General features: G+C 41.4%; 1 protein-coding gene across 4 annotated transcripts; it reads right to left on the reverse strand.

The window, feature by feature from the left end:
- Positions 1 to 1,660: 1,660 nt before the first annotated feature.
- Positions 1,661 to 24,293, reverse strand: LOC137016972 (uncharacterized). 4 transcript variants are annotated; one of them, XR_010894531.1, is made up of 10 exons: positions 23,978 to 24,290; positions 20,245 to 20,586; positions 11,880 to 12,209; positions 11,646 to 11,786; positions 8,848 to 9,180; positions 4,012 to 4,302; positions 3,530 to 3,621; positions 3,240 to 3,322; positions 2,975 to 3,072; positions 1,661 to 2,078 (listed from the first exon to the last, which is right to left on the reverse strand). XR_010894531.1 is itself a non-coding variant. In XM_067380832.1 (8 exons), the coding sequence occupies exons 1-7, from the start codon at positions 24,012 to 24,014 to the stop codon at positions 3,008 to 3,010; spliced, it is 1,539 nt and encodes a 512-aa protein (XP_067236933.1). In that variant the 5' UTR covers positions 24,015 to 24,289; the 3' UTR covers positions 1,661 to 2,078; positions 2,975 to 3,007. The 4 variants fall into 4 exon arrangements, 2 of the variants coding, with proteins under 2 accessions (XP_067236933.1, XP_067236934.1); XR_010894530.1 differs by lacking the exon at positions 3,530 to 3,621; XM_067380832.1 differs by lacking the exons at positions 3,240 to 3,322; positions 3,530 to 3,621 and having other exon boundaries at positions 23,978 to 24,289.
- Between the last annotated feature and the right edge of the window lie 465 nt (positions 24,294 to 24,758).

Raw genomic sequence — 24,758 nt, forward strand, 5'->3', positions numbered from 1 at the left:
AAAACAAGCAGTTAAAACATGGTATAATAACAAATCTATGGGGTATTTTGAGCTAAAATTTCACAGACGCATTCTGGGGACACCTTGTGAAATGTCCATTCTATGGCACCTTTAACAGGAAGTATTTAGCTGTATGTGGACCAGACAAGTAATTTGGCAATATCACTTAATAAAAAAGACCAAGCATCTACTCATTCAAATGCACAAACCTATAGACTAAACACGTAAATGAATGGCAAGAATTAATTAATGGTCTTCAGTTTTCAGTGGGAAAGGTGTCATTTAACAATTTTTTACTTTTTTATTGTCCACATTAAACAAATACAACCAGTATTGCACAAACCATAAAGACCAACATCAACCAAAAAAAAAAAGAAATTTTATATATGCAGTATGTTCTTTATAACATGATGGAGAAAAACAATAAAAAAACAAACAAACATCCAATACATATCAACATATGTTTTCAGTCATGTGACTGTCACGGAGCCCTGGAGGGCAAAACAGCCATGTAACTGCAACACAAGCCTGTCAATTTTCCATCTTAAAAGCAAAAATATTGTAAACAAGATGCGAGTTTTGCGCACTAGTGATCCACATACAGCACCTGCAGTGATTTTAAATAATAAAAAGTCAAGTCACCTTTATTTATATAGCGCTTTTTACAATGCAGATTGTGTCAAAGCAGCTTTACATTGATAACTGGTACATAATTTTTGCTGCACAGCAGCTCTTAAAGAATAGTGTCAATGCAGGCAGATCAAAGCACTGTTGAATAAATGTCAAGAATACTGTTGAATATCAAATGTCAAGTCAAATGTCAAGTGTCCCCAACTAAGCAAGCCAAAGGTGACAGCGGCAAGGAACCCAAACTCCATCAGGTGACACCAGGTGGCAAACAAGTGGCAAATAGGTGTTAAAATGGAGAAAAAACCTTGGGAGAAACCAGGCTTAGTCGGGGGGCCAGTTCTCCTCTGGCGAACAGTGCTTTGTTACGAATCAGGTTGCTATCATAAATCTGATAGGATTGCAACAATCAAAGTATTTATTTCAGTTCCATCCAGTTGAGGATCGTGTTCCCGGTTACGGCTGACTTAATTTATGCAGCCTAATAATCCTTTAACAGATTTGAAAATATAAATATATAATGTGTTATGTGTATGCCAGGTTAAAGAGATGTGTTTTTAGTCTAGATTTAAACTGACAGAGTGTGTCTGCATCCCGAACAATGCTAGGAAGATTGTTCCAGAGAAGGATTAACCACCTGCAGTTAATTTTACCACCATTGCATTTATTTATAAAACTCTTACTGGTAAAGCTCCATTATATTTACAGTCCCTTTTAACTGCTTATAATACAGGTCGTAATCTGCGCTCTAGCAGCTCCTTTAATCTCTGCATACCCAAAGTCCGTACCTCCTTTGGTCGTTGCTCTTTTCAGTTTTCTGCTGCATATGATTGGAATCATCTGCGGCAGACTATAAAGCTTAGTTCATTTATATTGTTCTCAATTGACTCACCTGATTAAATAAAGGTGAATAAATAAAGCATAATAATAATAGTCAAGATCCATGTTTGATTTATTGCAGTTCATCACTGAGAAGGTTTGATCGCAGATTTAGGCGTGACAGAACACGGAACGACTGAATGACACTTGTAAAAGTATTTTATTTAGTATTTTTAAAATACAAAAATATAGTAGCTTATTTTGATACATGGTGTGGCTGCTGTATTTTGTAGTTTATTTTGATACACTTAAAATTAAGGCACATTTAAAACACACACTCTGGCCATACAGTATAATACATTTCTGAAAGTGAAAGTGAAGTGACATGTGGCCAAGTATGGTGACCCATACTCAGAATTTGTGCTCTGCATTTAACCCATCCAAGTGCACACACACAACCGTGAACACACACACCGTGAACACACACCCGGAGCAGTGGGCAGCCATTGCTGTGACGCACAGGGAGCAGTTGGGGGTACGGTGCCTTGCTCAAGGGTCTCACCTCAGTCGTGGTATTGAGGGTGGAGAAAGCACTGGATATTCCCTCCCCTCACCAACAATCCCTGCCAGACCTGAGAAACAAACAAAAATAAATACTAATAATATTGTAAGCAATGCCTAATGTTTAATACATTGGCCAAATGTGTAGCAACAGACATCCAAAATCTAAACAGGAGGCAGGGTAATTGCATTTTTCTTGATATAATTCAACAGTATATGTATGTAAAATAAGAATAAAAATCCATGTTCAAATATCAAATCACAGCATAACTTAATTAACGACAAGCCATGTAGTTTAATACAAAATGAATGCTGACACACCAGTAAGTTAAAATACTGTGTCTGACCCTAGCAACAGATTAACATACATCAATGGGAGGAAATGATGTTAAAAAAGTGTACAGTAACACTGACTGTAACTTTATACGGTTGCAGGGCTAGAGACGAACTTTTGTAATACAAAATTTGGTAACTAAAAAGATGTAAAATCAGCTCAGCCTGTTAGTCCTATTTACCATTAATCTAATTGGAAAACCATCAATCATCAACAAGATAACATCCCTATTTAAATTCTCCCAAAACAGTCAAGTTTATTTATTAATTTATTTAATTTACACCTATACAAACTGCAACCGCCAGACATTACCCCATGCCACGTTCAGAAATAAACTTTTCCAATATGGGGCTCTCTGCAATTGATTGACTGTAACCAATAACTTAAGTCAATCAGAACACTATATATACTGTTACCAATAAAATTTTGCATTAACAAAAGCCATCTTTACACTGCAAAGGTGGAACAGAAGCTGCACCTGAAAAAGCATGCATGTTCATTTACACAGACTGTTTAATGTTACTCAAATTATAAAATGAACAGGAACACTTGACAATTAATGCTCTTGATATTGTAATATTGTAAAATATTGTAAAAAAAAAAAAAAAAAAAAAAATTCATGAAGGTACAAACCCTGTCAAATGGAACTTGTCGCCTGCTGCTCATTCACTCCAACAGGACCATCTCCACTGATTGCTGTGTCTCTTCATTCACGTGTTCTTCTGTGGAACCTTAAAGAAAATACACAGATAAATCATATTTTCACATCTGGAACCAGTAGTGTTTTTTGAAAAGAACCAGAACCGTGCAAGATTTCTAAGTTTTGGTTCTGAAAACGGTTCTGGTGTGACGGGTGGGTGAAGTGCTGGGAGTGTATCCTTTAATAGAGATGTCTCACCTCATGAATATTATAGCAATGAATGCACTGAAAAGCCCTCGCGCTACTCATATACGTCAGATATCAAATCTGAGATCTAATTCCTGAAAGACAATGATTTGCATGTGTATATTAAACCTTTGATTTAAAAAAATAATAAATAAATAAATAAACAGCTTCACAAACAATCTTTTCAAATGCACAGTATCATTATTTCTGTGTGACAAATATTCCAATTATAACAGAAATATACAAAAGTTTATTATTCAGATAGAAACGCTGATGTTACCAATCAAAATATAATAAATTACCTTCTGAAAGTAACTGGACTTCAAGTAACGACTGTATCGACTGCATTGTTACGCCAAATTACTGTTAAAAATGTCTCTACCACTGAATCATTCTTTAAGAAACAAATGAAGTCATTATTAATCCAACTTACAAAAATATTCAGTTTCACCTGTCTGGATCTTACATGTGTTCAAGCATCTTGTCTGTGGTAACACTTTACAATGAGGTTCATTTATGAACTAGCCATGAGAAATACATTTGTTACTGTATTTGTTAATCTTTGTTCATGTTAGTTAATAAAAATATCCAAAAAGTCCAAAAGACAGAGACCACTAACTAAAATGCTTCTTTGCAAAAAATGTTTTCTTAAAACTTGAATAATCATAACTTTATAATCTGGAATGTGCAAAAAGACAATGCATTCTTTGAACACCACCGACCAATCAGTTTGCTCCTGTTGTGAAAATCAATATGTTATTATAATAAATGGCGCTCTACTCACCGATGACAGTCACATTGAATCTTCTGAATATGGTCCGTTCGCTGTTGATGATCTGTAGTTTAAAATGTCCAGAGTCTGTGATTTCAATGTTTCTGATGGTCAGCGATCCAGTTTCGTTGTCGGGCTCCAGTCTGTCTCTGAATCTCTCACTAATGCTAGTCCCTCCTGAATCAGTTTTAACAACGAGACGGTTTTCGGGTCCTAATGTCCACAGCATTAGATCATCGCTCTGTATTTCAGCATGAGTCTCAAGAGTGACATGTTCTCCCACCTTCGCTGTCCGTGTCCTCACTTCATGTCACAGCAAAACATAGAAATATATTAAAAAAAAAAAAAATCAAACAAGTGACTGAATGAACTTAGTCTGCAGTTTGTACATAACATACATTTATAGGCCCAGATTTACTAACAGCTTGCGCCAGCGCAAACCCTCTTTTGTCAAGATTTACTAAAGACATGCAGTGAGAGAATAGAGCTGAAAAGGCTTGGACAGGGTTATTTTTTATAGAGCACCATAATGCATTCTGTGAACGCGCTGTAGATTATATTATTTTGTAAATACAGTGGTAAATTAAGTTTTTTTTGTGTGTGAGTGCAAAAAAAGCACTTGCATAGCTTCATAAAACCACTAGAGTCACATGGATTTTAATGTGACCATTTTAACTTTAAATGATGTTTTATTAACAAAATTCGGGAGGAGCAACGTTCAAATAATCTGACTAATCATCTAAGTTCCCACCATATCCGAAATTAATCTCTTTGTGTCCGATGAAGAATCTTTCGTCCTCTTTGCCACAATCCTCTGGCCTTACTAGGAGCAATTACACCGCCGCCGATTCATCTCGGGGGGGCGTCAGCCCAAACAAACGGGTCCCCGCATGCCAAGACGCCGAGGCCGACTCTCGTCACTCCTTCCGTGTATTTCCTAGTCCTGCTCATTCTATCATTCCTGCCATAAAGAAATGGACAACAAGGCAGTCGAGCACCAAGCTCGAGTCTCGGGCAATGCCGCCTCTTCCCGCGAAGGAACGGGCCTTGTTCCAGCATCAGGCCGCCGCAGCAGGCCTTCAGCAAGCCAGAGCCGCGCCGCATCGCAGATTCAATCCCAGCCAGCTCGGACTTTCCTCCCCATCGGCTCAACCCCGTAAAAGCACAGTTAAAATCCTTCTCGTTTTCCGTCCCTGAATTAATTTCCACATTATGACATCTGTATCAATGCTGATCGGGGGAATTCACATTTTAAACTGTTTCCGTAAAGTTTGCCGTTCTAATTAACGTGCCGCTTGTGGTTTAAACACTCAATCAGCTGTTATATGCTCGTAGCCTATGACGTTCAGATTGCACGCACGGTCGCATAGATTCATTAAACTCAGAACTTATTGTCATCGCTGTCCTGCGATTCATCAACAAATCGCTTAGAAACTTAGTCATAATATGTATTTCTGTTTTGAAGTATAACCACAGCTTCACTTTTGGAGACTGGTAGGACAAATTCTTTTCAAATCGTTATTTTGATGCATTTAAATAAATCTTACCGTTCCCTTTTCGTCTGTATCTGTTTTATAACGAGCAGAAATCTGTAAGTAACTTAACAAACCATAGACAGATAACCAATGAATAAACTAATTACATTACAGTTTGGAAAGTATGGAATTGAGTAATTTCCAGGTCTGGATGGAAAATATAATAAATATAAATAAACAATATTAAACAAGCAGCATGTCCATGGTTAAATGTTAGCGGTTGTTGAAAACAATTAAATAAATTCAAGGTGCACATTTTTATTATGCAAAGCTCTGTCTTTTACAAATGGGTCTCTTTTGAGCTTCACTAAATGAAGGTGCTTGTGACTCAAACCAGCAACAGTTAAAGAACAAGGATCATCCAAATCATATTGTACTTTGTTTGATGTTGAATGATCATCAAACAGCAATGATAGTACAAACAGTACTGTCATTTACAGTATCAAACCATTGTGTCAGAGGCGAATATATGCAGGTTTAAAACATTTCAGGCTGCTTCTGAGAAAATAAGAATATGTACAAAGTTTAATAATCTATCTCTCGGCCCTGCACTGTTTCGCTGAGCCCAGGTTTCCAATCGCCCCGGATAAACGATGGGTCCAGCCACGTCCATTGAATTTCTGGGATTTAACTCGAATACAGTTAATTTCCAGGCATAAGGAGTCAATAGGACATTCATTTTTGCTTCCACCTTCCTAAACAGTCCAAACTGTTCTAAACAGGAATTACTATCTTCGCTCAGCTACTTAAACTTCATGATGCGAGTAATTCCACAAGGCCAGTCTTTCATCTTACATCCTCACTCTTGTATCTTCAATTCATGTGCTAGAAACAAGCGTCAGGCCACAGCAGCAGCAAGCCTGGGTCATGCCCCAGATTCCCCACTTTCCTCCTCCCTCCGCTTAGCCACACACCGCGGCTTTCACCGGCACCGCACACCATCCAACAATGCCTGCCCCTCTTGGTGAATGCTTTCCCTCCTAACGTGAGGATGCCTCTACTAGCGGAGCAAGCTCAGCCGTCTCAGCCATTTCATCCCACCATCTCTCACCCTACCTCTCTTTTGTCTTTGGTCTACAGTGTCAACTACGGACCTTAGCGTGAGGCTGCCTCCGCTATCGCCGCAGGCCTAGACATCCTATTTTCCCCAGCTTCCCTCTTTTTCTAACCACCCTGTTCCTTCCCAGGCTCCAGCGGCCAACCCGAGCAAGAGGCTGCCTCTGCTAACGGTGCAGGCCCGGACACCTCAATTTCCCTTTCTCAGTTTCCCTCTTTTCTAACCTCCTCATCCCGACCCGAGCGTGAGGCTGCCTCCGCTAACGGCCTCGGTCCCGGCCTTTCTTCCTCCTTGCACTTTCCCATAAGCAAAACGCCGTTCACCCTGTCTACTACAATACTGATGCCCATCCCACCAAATGCTAGAGCCCTGGAACCAAACCCCATTGCCAACAACATCAGATCCTCTTAGAAATTCAAGCTGTTGGCACGAATTGCCTGGAATGTGGACCCATTCCCAACCCCTGTACCTGATTATTCAGAGCTGATATTTCCATAAACCACCCACTTAAAACTCTCCTTGACACTTCTCTCAACTACTTTCTTCAAGCTGTCTCCCCTAGAACCCTACAATCCATTCTGCATAGGAGCAGCAACTACAGCCACCCAAAAAGGCCTCTCCCAGCATCAGATTCAAACATTTGGTCGCTGGTCATCAGAAGCTTTTAAGAACTACATCCAATCTAATCGCTTCCATATTAAAGAAACCCAACGAACACCTATCAGCTAGTTTCAGCTCCAGCTCGTTCTCTCACACATACCTGCAAGCCACCATATCCAACTCAACTAATACCATCATTCCAATACAACGGAAATTTTCTATCATTGTCGCAGCAGTGATGTCGCCTCGGCTCCCGCAGGAGCTCAGTTCTTCTGGCTATTCTCTCCACTGTTGCAGCAGTGATGTTGCCTCGGCTCCCGCAGGAGCTCAGTTCTTCTGGCTAATTTGTCCACTGCCGCAGCAGTGATGTCGCCTCGGCTCCCGCAGGAGCTCAGTTCCTCTGGCTATTCTCTCCACTGCCGCAGCAGTGATGTCGCCTCGGCTCCCGCAGGAGCTCAGTTCTGGTTAATTTCTCCACTGCCGCAGCAGTGATGTCGCCTCGGCTCCCGCAGGAGCTCAGTTCTGGTTAATTCCTCCACTGCCGCAGCAGTGATGTCGCCTCGGCTCCCGCAGGAGCTCAGTTCTGGTTAATTCCTCCACTGCCGCAGCAGTGATGTCGCCTCGGCTCCCGCAGGAGCTCAGTTCTTCAAGCCAATTCCTCCACTGCCACAGCAGTGTCGTCACCTCAGCTCCCGCAGGAGCTCAGTTCTTCTGGCTATTTCCTCCACTGCCGCAGCAGTGTCATCACCTCGGCTCCCGCAGGAGCTCAGTTCTTCTGGCTAATTCCTCCACTGCCGCAGCAGTGATGTCGGCTCCCGCAGGAGCTCAACGCTGTCCAATGTCTTCATCCATATGACGATAACTCTACCGGTCCTTTACTAACCCTCCTAGCAGCACATTCAGCCTAAGCAAGGCAATTTTGGGGGTCATCAGTAATGTTCCGGCTGCTGTCCTGCATTGGTTTGCAATTTTTGGGGGGAGTAATCTGGGTTCGGGCCAAAATACAGAGCTCGGAGCCCTCTCCTCGGACAGCACGCCAAATACGCATACTACTACGCATACTATTTTCTCTCTGATTATTTGTAAGTGTGAACTCGTGAAATGATGTTTTATTAACAAAATTCGGGAGGAGCAACGTTCAAATAATCTGACTAATCATCACGTCATCTCGGCCAGCTGTCAGCAATCAGTAATCAACATATCTACCCAATCAGCACGAGTGAAAGCTTATATATATAAGACACGGTCGACTCACCCATATTCCTCGACAGTTTGACAGCATCCCTCCACCACCCCGTCTCCTCACACCTGCACTGGTTACTTTCCGGAATACTAACCAGAATGGGGGGAGTAATCTGGGTTCGGGCCAAAATACCGAGCTCGGAGCCCTCTCCTCGGACAGCCCGCCAGATACGCATACTACTACGCATACATTTTTCTGTCTGATTATTTGTAAGTGTGAACTCGTGAATGTTGTCTTTCGTTCCTTTCTGGATCTTGAATGTGTAAGTTAGCTATCAGATTTCATGCATCTTCATTTGTGTTCTGAAGATGAACGAAGGTCTTACGGGTGTGGATCGACTTGAGGGTGAGTAATTAATGACAGAATTTTCATTTTCGGGTGAACTAACCCTTTAACACTTTAGATATACTTACCACCAACAGTAACAATGAATCTCTTGCGTTTTGTTCTTGTGGTGCTTTTGGTAACACTTTTGCTGCTGCTGCTGATCTTTAGTATATAGAGTCCAGAGTGTATGGTTCTGATGTTGCTAATGGTGAGATCTCCAGTGTCTTTATCCAGCCTCAGTTTGCTTCTGAATCTCCCATCAGCACCGGTAGATTTCTTAATTTCCCCCTTATTAATTTCAGCAATGCAATTGTCTTCATCTTCATAGCACCACTCTATCGTATCAATACCCTGTATGTTAGTAAGACCAGTGAGTAGAGTTGGAGAATCTCCCTCCATCACTGACTTCTTCTCTTCATCTGTCACAGCAACATGTGGAAACGGAGAACAGAAATGTGGAAAAGAGAAGATTATCACTGAACAATGGGTTATCTTCCTTACACAGGGTTATCATTTGACTTTAGAAGACTTTGAATATATGACAACATAGTGCATTTATGGTACTTTTCTTTTTAAAGCTTGAACTTTGTGATCACCACTGTATGGAAAAGAGCACTTTCAGAAGGCCTTTATTAACCCCCTGGAGTTGTATGAATTACTTTTATGACGGATGGATATGTTTTTTTGGGCATTATAAAGCTTGGATAGCCAGGATATTTTTTAATATAACTTCAATTGTGTTCATCTGAGAGAATAGTCATATACACCGAGGATGCCTTGAGGGTGAGTAAATCATGGGATAAATGATAAATGATGGAATACGCTTGGCCTCAAAGACCGCTCCATTAGACCGTATTAGAGATTGTATTAGAAATTGTGTGGATTTAGTGTGCATTAAGCGCACTGAGCTTTGCCATTTTTCAACTCCTGCAGCCTTACTTTCTATGTCGTGCATGAACTCTCAAGTGGCCACACAGATTTGATCTTAGAATGTGTGTACGCATAAATCCACACCACATCAATAGTTTCTGTATTTATCCATGACATAAAGCTCATTCAATCCAATCACTGCGCTGTAGTATGCATAAGATTATAATTGCGGTATTATGCCTGAGGAAGTATCGCTTCTCTTCCCTCTGTCTCTTGTCATTCAGAGACATGGGTTGTACATGAGCCGTATGTATGTTTCCTTCAGCACAGCAGCACATGAGTGTTGTTTGTATTTTGCTCGTGATGCAGTCAGAACTGGAGTTTAAATACGAACACATGAAAAATACGATTGTTTTTATGATATACAGGCGGAGGAGTGCGCATATGATCGGTTTCAGCACGGAGCTCCGCGATGAGTTTAATAACACTAGCCACTGGCACATAGCTCATACAGAATAAAGTATCCGTGTTTAAAGTTTTTATTTCACACATTCTCCTGCACCAAACATTAACCAGCACGGTGTAGTTATGCACACATATTTCTTCAAGTCTTCTTCAAATGAATTATATGTGCAAACTGGACACTGATACAGTGGTGTAGCCTATCTGAACGCGACGACACGATCATTCTAACAGACAAAAGACTGATTTTGAGACTGCAGTGCTCGTAAACGTAATCAAAGAAGCCTATTATTAGCCCTATTAAATATTATTTTGCATTTCTCCCTTGTGCTTGGGAGTTTGTTGTCATTTTCTCCGTGCTCATATATTAATATTCATTATTCTGTATAATGAGTGTGTTGTATGTCTCTGTTTCATTGGCTGTTCTCTCCCCTCTTCCCCCCTCTACACTCCCACTTTTCCAGAGCTTTACATGCACATTTCCACAGACTTTTTGAAACTCAGAGGTGTGAACGACCAGGGTAAAACAGGGGGTTTTCATGACCCTTTAAGGAGACATGGAGAACATGCAGTGTTGGGGAGGCTCCAGGAATGTTTGGGAAACCCTGCCTTATCAGATAACTGCAGTTTTTGGAAATCTAAGATATTCTTGCAGCTCGTCATTCTAAATTAAAGGATTAAGGACAAAGATGATCATTTTTTGTATATAAATGACATTAATTAGGAGTCGTGTACAAGGCAGAGAACTGAAACCATTCAGAAGGGCACAAGTTCAAGCTCATCTGTTATTTATAAAATCCACATCTGAAAGAGAGGTGTACGCAAAGACTATAGATATACAAAGAAGGTGCAGTCATATTAATTCTGAATGGGAGAAACTGCAACACGCAAAATGGCAAAATACGTCCTGCCTTCTTACTAAAAGAGTGTTCCCATAGAACACCCCTTAGGACTGCAAATGCGCATCTAGCCTGAAAAATAAGCTTTTGTAACACTATTTGTGCATAAGAAACAACATTTATGAGACAGTTCATGTCAGATTTTGTTACTGATTTGAAATATGTAATTTAATTGTGAGTTCACCAAGCAGTGTTTGATCTTTCAGGATTGCCATATTCAAATAGATAGGACTTGGTCTTGGACGCCTGAAATAGCTGCCTGGAGGCACTGCAAATATGGCCGACGAGTGAACAGACTTTCCTTGAAAGAGATTTTGGCATATACATGTTTTCTGTGCGTACGTTCATTCTATGAATCACACGTATGTACATTTGAGAAATGATCGCAAGATGAAATTTGGACTGTTTCTGCACAACATTTTATTAACGAGGCTCCAGGTGTGTTTAATTAGGGCTGAAGCTAAACTCTGCAGGACTGTGACGCCCCAGGAACTGAATTCTGCACCCCTGCCTCTGAAGGTGTGTTGAAACTGGTTGGAACAGGACATTGGGTCTCTAAGAGCGGGGTTGAAAACCTCTAATGTCCACAGTTTAAAGAAAGTTATGACATTTTGTAGGAGATGGGAATCCTGTTTAAAGTATATTATACTTACCCATTTTCTTTTTTAATTTAGAGATCCTGTGGTGGTAGTAAATTGCAGCTAAAGCTGCAGCCACAAGCAGCAGAACAAGAATTAAAACACCAACACCTATCCCTGCTTTAGCACCTGAAGAAAGCTGTGGTTCTGGGACAGCTATAAATGGAGACGGTGAAGGTGTCAGTCAGTGTGATGATCTGAAATGATTCATGCCATTACATTAAAAGACTTGATCTTTCAATTACTCACCATTGACCGACAGAAGGAATCGCCGTGAGCTCTCAATGCCTCTGATCTGCAGCTCATAAAGTCCAGAGTCATTTGTTCTGGTGTTTGTGATGATCAGAGATCCGGTGTGAAGATCCAGCTGCAGTCGATCTCTGAATCTCTCATCAGTGTCGTGTAATGAGGTCTTGTTGGCCTCGATATCGATTTTAGCCAGGAGGACACCTTTATCTCCAAACCTCCACAGCATCAGAGCATCTTTGTGTATTTCAGCATCATTGCGTAAAGTGACAGACTCTCCCTCCGTCACTGATACTGACTCTGACTTTATTCCATCCGTCTCACTAACCACAGCTGGAAAACAAGTGGAACCTTGATAAAAGTGCTTCACAAATTTTGAACAAGTTAGACCATTATGAAATCCTGCTTGTGGTTCCCCATCAGGTGGAACAACAATGTAAAACAAGGAAATACTATCTTAAACTTCTTTATTTTATTTAATTTTGGCAAAATCTAATACAGGCATACAAATAGAAGCCTGATCAGTGTAAGATTGGTTGCAAAAGTCAGGTAGCACAACCAGAAAATCAGGTGGCTAGAATAGAATAGAATAGAATAGAATAGAATGCGCACACACAAAAATGTGGAAGCAATGTAAATAGTGCAAATTCAAACAGATATGTGTAGTGGACAGTGCAAATCTAAACATATATATATATATATATATATATATATATATATATATATATATATATATATATATATATATGTGTGTGTGTGTGTGTGTGTGTTATGAAGCAACGAGAATACTTTCTGTGCAAAAACGGCTTTGTTCAACAATTTCTTCTTTTCTGTGTCATTCTCACATGTTGTTTACGTCCATCGCTTCCAGGTTCATCGTCAGAATGCCGACTCATTATTGGCCGGATCCTGCGTCAGCATCACATCAATACTGAGCCAGAGTTCTGACATATAACCTGGAAGTGCTGCAATGCAACTGCGTAACAAACTGACAGGGAAGGGGAACAATTGAATACAGTCTGTATTTTTGTGTTGTTTTTGCACACACAAAGTATTCTCGTCTCTTCATAACATTAAGATTGAACCACTGCAGTCACATGACTGTTTTAACGATGTCTTTAGTTCCTTTCTGGACCTTGAAAGTGTTGATTGTATTGCTGTCTATGGACGAGTCATTTACCTCTCGAATTTAATCAAAAATACCGTAGTTTGTGTTTTGAAGATGAACGAAGGTCTTACAGGTGTGGAACAACATGAGGGTGAGGAATTAAAGACAGAATTTACATTTTTGGGTGAACTAACACTTTAATAGTCCATGTGAGGTCCTGGGAGATGTGTGTGCTGAGAAATTTTAAGGTGGTCACTCTCTCCACCATTTCTCCTACAATATACTGTATAGAGGGGCGATTTCTATTTCTTTTTCCGGAATTTAATTTAATGATGAGCTCCTTAGTTTTTAGAGGTGTTGAGTGCCAACACAGTCCTCTCTGTAGGTAGAGTCATCACCATTCAAGATCAGCCACAGCACAGTGGTGTCATCTGCAAATTTAATTATTGTTTGAGCTGTGGGTTGCTGGTGCTGCTTTTATATAGTGAGTACAGCAGAGGACAGACTCAGACTCATTCGTGTTGACTTCAAATTTTACATTGAGTGAGATGTCGGATACCCTGCCAAACTCTTCGGGGGGCCCTATTACTGATGTGACTCTGAAGTTGAATGGAAGCCTCCTCAGGCCAAGTCCTTATTGTTAAAACAGATGGCTTAGTTTTCTTGATGAGATGTTTGTATGAAGGGGTGAGAAAGATGGATTTATAATCAGACTGGCCCAAGTGGGGGAAGGACGTGACTTTGTATCCATTGTTTATGCTGCTGTTAAGATGATCCAAAACATTACGTTCTCTCATGGGGCATGTAATATGCTGATGAAATTTAGGAAGAACAGTTTTTAGATTGGCTTGATTAAAATCCCCCGCTACTATAAAAATTCTATCAGATCCAGTTCTTCTGTTTTGTTGCCGAGTGATCTAGTGTTTGTGAGGAAGATGTTGGGCAGTGCAGGCTTATGGGGTGATCTCTTTAGTCAAGTCACGTCACCTTTATTTATATAGCGCTTTTTACAATGCAGATTGTGTCAAAGCAGCTTTACATTGATAACTGGTACATAATTTTGGCTGCACAGCAGCTCTTAAAGAATAGTGTCAATGCAGGCAGATCAAAGCACTGTTGAATAAATGTCAAGAATACTGTTGAATATCAAATGTCAAGTCAAATGTCAAGTGTCCCCAACTAAGCAAGCCAAAGGCGACAGCGGCAAGGAGCCCAAACTCCATCAGGTGACATCAGGTGGCAAACAAGTGTTAAAATGGAGAAAAAAACCTTGGGAGAAACCAGGCTTAGTCGGGGGGCCAGTTGTCCTCTGGTGAACAGTGCTTTGTTATGATTCAGGTTGCTATCATAAGTCTGATAGGATCGCAACATTCAAAGTATTTATTTCAGTTCCGTCCAGTTGCGGATCATATTCATCACACCGGTATGGACGGTTTGTTGAGGAACTGTGCTACTGGCTGTCGTGTCGATGAGGCCTTCACAATGGATGATCTAGCTGACTCAATCTCTGCTGATACTTCAGGGCTGCGTGATCTCTTTAGCCTTGTTTGTAGGCCCACCTGGCAGCCTTTTGCCTGCATTCACTGCGCCGCTGCATCCGCAGCGGAGATCCCGCTGGTTGGACAATCTCTTCCAGGAATTGTACACTGTTAATAATAATAACAATTCTGGATCGAGTCTAGCTCGGAGCACGACTCTCCGATCTTTAAAGGAGTCATGAACTGTGTTGTTTTATTGTTTTATAATGTTTCCTGGAGTGCACTTATAATGTTAGAATGATTTTTACATAAAAAAATCATCAGAATTGACCCTTCGCCGTTAGTTTGATTGACAAGCAATCTAACCAGTCAGAACGCCGAATCCGCCATTTTGTCTGACAAAGCAGTCAGGAGTTAGAAGATTAACCTGGGTGGACTTAAACTTGAAAAATGATGTGTATTGACATCTTTACGCATTTGAAACAACATTTCTTCTCATGTTTATTTGACGCTATAAATGGACTAGTAGGAAGAGATGATCAGTTTATGAGCCTCTTGAGCTGAGGCACTACAACAATCTGTCACGACCATGGTCACGACACATTAAAGACTCACAAAACGCTTTCTTTTTTTCTTTTTTTTTTAATTTCTTAAAAAACTACACAGTTTGAAAACTGGGACTTTGTTTAATATCATAAGTAACCTGGTTTGCTGTGTGGCGTGACAGTGCCACGGCTTGTCGGACAAAGCAACAGTAACTAAGGGAGGGCGGGTCTTTGCGAAGGGTCGATTTAGAAATAAAAGGCATTTTTCTTACCCTGATTTTATCCTCTGATTTGAACGCTCTGTTTTAAGGGGCGTGTCTGCTGTGAGACTTCAGTGTAAATGCCCACTGCTGTGAATGGCTGACATCTTAGCATATGAAAAATCGAAGTATTACTCTCTCTTTTAGCACATTTTTACTATTACAGCTCTAAGGTTAACTAATCGTGAAATGTGTTGCATTACATTTATATCTATGGCATTATGTTTAGATTGTGGCATGAAAGGTTGCAGTGATGATCATTGTAGTCGATCACAGACATGTTGTTGAGCTCATGAAAGCAGTGATCTCATCATTGAAACGTCTTGGTTACAAAGGTAACCCGCGTTCCCTGAAGGAGGGAACGGAGACGTACGTCGGACAGACGGACGAATAGGAATCTCGCTAGAGAGGCCAATCTACTTTGAGTGTAACTGAAACGAGCCAATGCACATTGGCATGCAATCATATGCATCAGCTGCTCGCCTCGCAGCGCGGGTATATAATGAGCAGCAGGTGCGTTGCATCTTCAGGTTTTCGCTGAGGAGCCGAACCAAGCAGGTGGCAGCATCAGCAGGACAACCACTGTGGCGACGGGACGTCCCTCCTTCAGGGAACGAGGGTTACCTTTGTAACCAAGACGTTCCCATTCAGTCGATCACGTTCAACGTACGTCGGACAGACCGACGAATAGGAATCCCTACCAAAGCACCACAGGAGCTGCTCTTTTCCAGCGCTCTGTTGTAAGCCACCTGAACCCCCTTGCCTGAGGACGGTGGGACAGGGCTAACACACAGAAAGGGTCAATCACTGCTGTTCCCAAACCCATTCAGTGAGACTATTGGATGACGCTGGGAAAGCGTAACCTTTTGTTAGAAAAGGGATGTGGCTGAGGAAGCCACATCCTTCCCCGAAGGAGTTATGTGGAGGAGTACATATGGGCTAACATATGGGTTCTCCCAGAGGGAAAGACAAGGGCTTCGTTTAGGAGCAACCATGGAATAAACCATATGGGATCCCCGTAGGGTCACACATATGGAACCCAGCCTAAATCTGGTTCTCAAGGATGCAACGGAGTATAGGCCTGGCGCCAGACGCTCCGCCACGTCGGCTGCCGAAGGGTAACCAGAGGACTTAACAGGGTCTGCCCATAGGAACTCTCTGGAGCAAAAGAGCGCATGTAGCGCAGCAAGCCGACACTAAGCCGGGGCCTCTCCTCTCCGTGCCTCTGACCTGAGGCGAGAACACGGGAGGAGACCGGCTCGACATGAAGGCTTTAATATTTAGGGAACGTGTTAGGTGTCGCCCAGCCCGCAGCTCTACAAATGTCTGTTAGCGAGGCGCCACGAGCCAGCGCCCAGGAGAATGCTACAACTCTCGTGGAGTGAGCATGCAACCTGAGCGGGCAGGGCACGCCCTGAGCTTGGTAAGCCAGGGCGATGGCAACCACTATTTAGTGGGCCATCCTCTGCTTGGAGACAGCCTTTCCCTTCTGCTGGCCTCCGTAACAGACAAAGAGCTGGTCTGAGGTCCTGAAGCTTTGAGTTCTGTCTATGTACAGTCACAAGGCGCAAACTGGACAGAGCAAAGCCAGGACTGGGTCTGCCTCCTCCGAGGGCAGCGCTTGCAGGCTCACTACCTGGTCCCTGAATGGAGTGGTAGGAACCTTGGGCACATAGCCAGGCCGGGGTCTCAGTACCACGTGGCTGTCACCCGGCCCGAACTCTAGGCACGATTCGTCGATGGAAAACGACTGCAGGTCCCCTACTCTCTTGATGGAGGCCAATGCAACCAGCAGCAAAGTCTTCAGAGACAGAATCTTTAAGTCTGCTGATTGCAAGTGCTCAAAGGGAGCAATCTGAAGTGCTCGAAGCACCAGAGCAAGGTCTCAAGAGTGTAAGGAGGGAGGTCGAGGAGGATTTAACCGTCTCGCCCCCCTAAGGAACCTGACGACCAGGTCGTGCTGACCAACAGTTTTGCCATCTATGTGGTCGTGGTAAGCGTAGCAGCAGTGTGGACTTTGAGGGTGGAGGGGGACAATAGGGGCCAATAGGGCGCAACTAGCAGGATCTGCTCCTCGTCCTCCCTGACTTTGCACAGTGTCTGTGCAAGTAGGCTCACTGGGGAAAACGCATATTTGCGCAGGCCCCGGGGCCAGCTGTGTGCCAGTGCGTCTGTCCTGAGTGTCCCCTCGGTCAGAGAGTAAAACAGCTGGCAGTGAGAGGTTTCTGGTGAGGCAAACAGGTCTACCTGAGCCTCTCCGAACTCTCTCCAGATCAGCTGGACCACCTGGGGGTGGAGTCGCCACTCTCCCGGCAGCGCAGCTCGTGATAGCTCGTCGGCCGCACGGTTGAGCACACCGGGAATATGAATGGTGCAAAGCGACCTCAGATGCTTCTGACTCCACAGGAGGAGATGGGGGGCGAGTTGCGACATGCGACGAGAGCGTAGACCACCTTGACGGTTGATGTACGCAACGGTCGCAGTGTTGTCCATATGGACCAGTACATGCTTTCCCCGTAGCGGCCCTTAGAGGCGGCTCAGAGCAAGGCGCACTGCAAGCAACTCGAGGCAGTTGATATGCCACTGCAGATGGGGTCCCGTCCAAACCCCTGAAACTGCAAGCCCGTTGTACGTGGCTCAGTCGGTGTTGAACTGCCTGAATATGTTCAACGGCAGGACAGCGGTCCCACTTAAATATTTTCAGAGGCTCCTGGGGCATATGGCGGCCGCACCGGCTGTAATACCACTCGGTCCGCTTCATATGAGACCGCTTCAATACTGGCTCCACGGCCGAGTCCCGAGATGGGCGTGGCAACACGGCACGTTCCGGGTGGCAATCACTCAGGAGTGTCGCCAAGCCTTCAGGAATGGCCTGTGTCGCGGAAGAATCGAGAGATGAAAGTACGCGTCCTTCAGGTTGATCGCTGCAAATCAATCCTGGGGACAGATGCATTCGAAAATGCGTTTCTGTGTGAGCATTTTGAATGGTAGCTTGTGAAGGCTCAGATTCAACACTCGCAGATCCAGGATAGGTCGTAACCCACCGCTCTTCTTGGGTACAATGAAGTAGGGACTGTAGAACCCTGACCTCATATCGGCTGGAGGGACCGGCTCTATCGCGTCCTTTGCCAGTAGGACTGCGATCTCCGCACCGCAAGACAGGAGCAGACATCTTTCACTGTAGTGAAGAGGATGCCCCTGAACTTGGGGGGACGCAGAGCGAAGAGCAGACTGAGGGGCGGCCCAAGAGGAACTCAATGGTTTGTCATGGGGAAGCTCCCCGGTCTGCTACTAACTGAGGAAAACTACTGGGCTCAGTCCTCGACAGTGTCACCGAAAGGCCACCTCGTGAGATGGGAGCGTTGAGAAAGCATTTAGCTTGACAACCTCTTGCACCTCACAAGGTAAGCCAGGGGGCGCTTCTGGACCACTGAGGTGGACATCGTCTGGCCGAGGGCCTGTGGCGTGACTTGATCACGGTTAGTCAACAAGCGCAGCTCAACCCCGGCTCAGAACTACCCTCATGCATAAAGAGTGCCTTGGCCTCACATGCAGGTGGGAGTGGTCTGTGTACAGCCACCCCATCCAAGAGGGCAGTGAGAGAGGAAAAACTTATACAGATTTTGGCACTCTTGGCATTCCATATTTATGGCACCAATATACCTCCATACTGCCAAGTTTTCCATGCACATCCGGAATACCCGGGAAAGCATGGCTGTAAACTCCGAATCTGAGTCAGCATAAGCACACACCATTACAGTGGGCAGCGTCACCCTCATTTCCAGAGCATAACAGCACTCTCTCCGATGCTGCAATCAACGTCTGACCCTCAGCTGGAGCTCTGAATGAAATGCTAGGTTCCCCTATGAGAAGGACCAGCAATCCAATCCAGAAACTGCACAGCTTGCAATGCGCTAGAGAGGGAGGGGCCCTAGGGGGTTGGTTCCCTGAAGGAACCCCTCAACCTCATGTCACCCAAGCCATATCAGCAAAGTAGACCTCTTCTGAAGTGCAACAAATGCCTCAACCTGTGTGAATTCCTGATGATGGACAACATTTCACAAGGAGTACGTACATCTGTCTTTGGGGACTTAACACGAACTGTGGATTATATATTTTTTGTGATTTTTGTAAGACCTTCAGCGTTTGGATTTCTGTCTGACTTTTTGCCTGGGGGATTCAGACATTAACTGTATGGACTTCTCGCCAACTTTTTCCAGATAAGAATTGTTGTTTCTCTATTGCTCATAATTGTTTATATTTGGTGGTATTTATTGCAATGCTATTATGCAAGACATTCAACTATTAATTCTTATGAATATATCTCTTTGCATATTTTTGAAACTACTTTGTGGGTTGGTTATTTTACACAACTAGTAAGACAGGAAGACCTTTTTTATGAACAAACAGCAAGTCCTCCCTAATATAGATGTGTAGCTAAAGCTTGTGCATGACAGAGTGGCGGTTATATCTCAGGCTACCTATTCTATTGCATGTCATGTGTGAATCGGTGGGCGGGACTAAACAGGCAGTGATGAAGTAGGCGTTGATCTTCTGAAGAAGAAGCTGTGCTTGCTGCCCTTTGACCTCATAGATCCCCACTTTCGTTGGATCTGGTGTCAGTAAAAGCTTTTATTGGACTAACAAGGAAGTTTTCAGTTCTGAAACTTACAGGATATTCTTATAGTATGATGACCTCTTATATGTCAAAAGCTCAAGGGAAATTTGATTTCTCAGTTCATCACCCCTTTAACAGAACATTTCAATTATATGTAGAGTTGCTGATTGGCACAGAACAAACAAAACAAACAAAAAACACTAGCAGAGCAAAGCCACTGCGTGCATGCCACTATTTTAAGACAGAAAAAAAAAACAGTAAACAACTTTAAAATGTTAGATTCAAAGAAAGATATTTCTTTAAATACCTTTTTTGAAGCTTTTTGATCATTGTTGCAATGAAGGACTCAAGATACTCACCAATGACCGTGACATTAAATGTCTTTGTTGTAGTAATTTCTCTAGAGATGGTGAGTTTATATTGTCCCGTGTGTCTGGTTCTGGTGTTTCTGATGGTCAGAGATCCAGTCTTTTGGTCCACCTGCAATCTGCCTCTGAATCCAGGATCATCAGTGAAAAAAACCGGAGTGAAGTCATCTTTTCGCCTCATCTGAGATATGAGCAAGTCTTTAGGTCCAAACAGCCACAGAATGGTATCATCGTTCATTACTTCAGTAAGATCAGTGTGTAGAGTCACAGAATCTCCCTCCATCACCGTCATCGGCTCAGGTTTAGATTCTTCTGTCTCTTTATCAGACACACCTGGAAAAGAAACAACCAGTTTTACTGATACCACACTAACTTCAGACCAGCTCAGAAGACAAACAGATACTGGTTTACTGTTCTGGGGTGCGTTTCCCAAAAGCATCATGAGAAAACTATGGTGTTCTGTGGAACTCTATTGGTAACGATGGAACTTCTGAAGATTGTGGAAAAAAATATGAAATTCAAGAGCATACACAACAATACATAAGCATAAAAACAAGATAAATGTAGCCTACTTGAGAAGAAACACTGCACAAACTAACAGTATTTTTCCCCATTTTTTAAATCATTGCTTTATACAGGTGAAACAATGAACTACACTGCTTTCTGTGAAAACAATATAGTCTGTCATGTTGGTTCTCAAATAAATACATATTGCCTCATGACAAAAATACTTGTAAGATTCTAAGAACATCATGTGCCTGTTTTTTTGTATCTCTGTATCTCTGTCTAGTCATTGTCATGCTCAGAGAACATGTTGCTTTTCTTAGAGTGTTGTACAAACCCTATTCATTGTAGTAATGCTGAGTTGTCACTTTCACTTCCTATATTTTCAATACATAATTGGCTCACTGGCCGAATAGATGTTGTATCTTGGTTGAACCTACACTCTCTGTGTCTGAGTCTTCCATTTGATACCCTGGTATCTGCTCTTCTGTGCTACATCACTCAACCTGAACAGATCTTCTTGAATTGTATTAAGTTGAATTATTAGATTCATTTATTAGATTTAATTTTATTGCAGTGTGTTATGTCTGTTGGATTTATTGCTAGCACTGCACAACTGGGGTGTAAGTTTTTCATAAAACATAGTAAGAAAATATTTTACATTTAGGTCTTGACTGTTCACTAAACTATCAATGAAGATGCACCGTTTACTATGAAATCAGACAGCATATCACCTGTTGGAGTTTGGCTTGCTTAGTTGGGGACACTTAACATTTGACGGAAACACCAAAGACGCTTTTAATAGACAAGGAAACAACTGTTTTGATATATTTATAGGCATAAAACGAATTGTTGTTATATAACTGAACACATTTAGTCTTATTGTTTAAATCTAATTTTCTTTATTTTATTTTTTATGCGAGCGAACGCACAGAGTAACGTTATAACATCATTTTCAACACACTCAAATGTATCTAATATGATAAACAGAGCATGTTACATAGCCCGCGAAACACCAATGGCAGACCCTACAGATGCGGTGTTTATGCAAGTGGTACATGGTCAGTCTTTGACTGACTGAAAGACATCTTTTCACAAGTATTTTTCAGTTGGATTCATATCTAAATATTATGAAATCACAATTATAACTATAAAAGCTACTTTTTGTCAAAGTTTAATATTTTTTGTAATAAGATAAAAATCAGTTTTTCAATATTATTACATTATGAAGAGACCCCACTTAGAAAATGAACAAAATTTATCCTCAAAATCAACATTTTTGAAAAACCTATTTTTTTCAGTACAAAAAAATGCTAAAGTTTGACAAAAAAATGTATTGTTATAATTGTGATTTCATATTATTTAGATATGAATCAACTGAAAAAAAATACGTGTGAAAAGAGTCTTTCAGTCAGTCAAACAGCAAATAGTGGAGCTCTGCTGCCATCTGCTGGATAAAGTGATCATTTTTTACTTTTAAAACTGCATTTTCCAAAAGATGGGCAAAAATCTCACACTAAACCATGTCAAATTATCCATGTTATCCCCATGAATGAAAGTTAGAAATGTGGGTCTTTTATAAAGTGAATTTTACAGAAAAAGCTCAACAAAACCTATTCAACAAAATATTTATTTATTTATATAAATTTAAAAGATATGATAAATCCTCCAAAAACTGCACAAATATGAAGTAAAAACATTAATAAACAGAGTAAAATTACATTTGATTAAAAAATATATATAATTTGTAACAAAATTACATTTTGAGTGTGACTTTTTTTTCTACACTAACATAAAAACAAGATATCACTCCATTTTTTTATTTATTTATTTTTTTATTTTTTTTTTGTATTTGTAGATCTAGAAAGTGTTAACCACTGTACAATGTTTCATGTCATTTGGACAAAGAGAACATTTTTTTATTATTATTTGAGCAAACGTTATTTGGGGTCTAAAAAGACGCACATCAACAATTGTCTGCATCATCAAGATCACCTATTTGTTTTATTATCTATTTATGTAATTTTCTTTTCCTCCTTCCTTTTTTCATTTGGCTTAAAAGAAGCCTTATTTACATGGCAAAGTGGAATTTACATTTGTTTAAAAGTTTATTAATACATTGTTCATTTTTCAACGAACCGAGTAAAATCAATGATTCAGCGGACCGTTCTTAAAAGACAATTGCTTGTTATCCACTTAGACATTGATTTCCTCATTTTAAGACCCTGTTTTTCATTTCCTTTTTTACATTTTCTGTTCTGTACACCAGAATGGACAAATCCGTTTTGGACATGTGACTGTCCGTAACAGAGCAACGGCTCTTGTATGTCAAAATGGTGAGCAGCTGATTTCACTTGATATAATAAAATATATGTTTTACTCATTTAAAATGCTAAACAAAGATTAATTTTCAACAAACATAATTTTAAAATGTATTTTAAATTTTATTCAAAGAATTGTTTTGGCACAATGGCGCCCCCCATCCGTGCATAACCCATTTTTGCGCCAATGCGCGCACACACACACACACACACACACACACACACACACACACACACACACACACACAAAACTAACAAAAGGAAATATGTACAGCAAATGCTTTTTATTTCTGCTGTTATGGCCATGTGTTAGACTAGAGAGCTGGATATGCGAGTGTGAATATGAATAACTTTCTAGCATACTGAATCTGAACCTTTTTTTGAATACTGGACATATTTGGACCCCAAACAAAACTGGCTCAGGTATAATGTCTTTGTAACAACCAAATGCAACGAACCAAGTATAATCACTAATCACTAAAGTCAGGTGACTTGTCCATACGCAGCCAAAGGCTTTTTACGGATCCGCGCTAGCTGCCGTTTGCAACATCATGAATCCATCTTCCAAACCGTGTTTTTGTCTTATCCTGAATCACTGCGGTACACCTGTAATAAGTGTTTATATTCGGACTGGACTGGTCGTCACCGCTGCGGAGTAACACAAGTCTTAATTATAATTTCTACGTCAGATGCATGAAAATGAGTAATAACATTAATATCTATGAATAATGTGGCTAAAGGTTGATCCGTGGTAATAGCCTTTGCATCTATGACTTTAAACTCTGCAAGTGTTTCTTTGGAGCGGTTTATAAACAAAACTGCATGCGTCTTGCAGAGGAACAGACGGAGCTATTGTGCACATACATTGAAACCGAAAGGAAAACAGGTTCGAAACTCACCGTAGATTAATAGTAAGAACAGAAAGACGGATAACATGTCCGTATGTTGAGCTGTGAAGATGCTGAATTTAATAAAGATGGCTAATTGGGTTATTTTACAACCTTTGACGTGTTCGTAATTCTAAAACACACTCAAAGATAAGGGGAACTGACAACGCCCATGAAATGGTGCTTCTGCGTCTTCTTCTTCTGGTGTTTTTTATGGCCAGCTTATTCCGCATACTCCGCCACATACTGGAATGGAGTGTGACATTGACGGGATTCATGTTCTCCTGTCATCTGGAGTGATTTATTAAGAAGAGTCGAGTGTCCATGTCAGTGATGTCACTCTGTGGGTAAGTTAACCTGGGCGGGAGGCAGAGGTCTTACAATATATTCAGTTCCTGAAATATTCTGGGTGGCGCTTACGTGAATATTCATGAGATCGTCATATTGTGGGCGTGTCTTTGAGAGAACGCGCAAGCCAATGGAACTGAAAATATTAGTTCACGCTCCGCAAATTGCAACTATTTAACAGATTATTTCGAAAAGGTAATAAAATATCCCTTTGGAATATAAACCCGTAGTTTTGATGACAGTCTTCATGCCAGCGGCTACTTAAAGAATGTTATTTTTGTTTACAATATTATAATTATGATAGGAAATTTTAGTTTAGTTTCATTTTATTTTTTATTTATTTAACCTTTATTTTACCAGGCAAATTATTAAGAACATCAATAAAGGCCTGAATTAAAGTTTATTTAAAGTTTGACAAGGCAGGATATTGCAGCACAAAACCCTG

Source organism: Chanodichthys erythropterus, chromosome 3, assembly GCF_024489055.1.
Source record: "Chanodichthys erythropterus isolate Z2021 chromosome 3, ASM2448905v1, whole genome shotgun sequence".
Classification (NCBI taxonomy): domain Eukaryota; kingdom Metazoa; phylum Chordata; class Actinopteri; order Cypriniformes; family Xenocyprididae; genus Chanodichthys; species Chanodichthys erythropterus.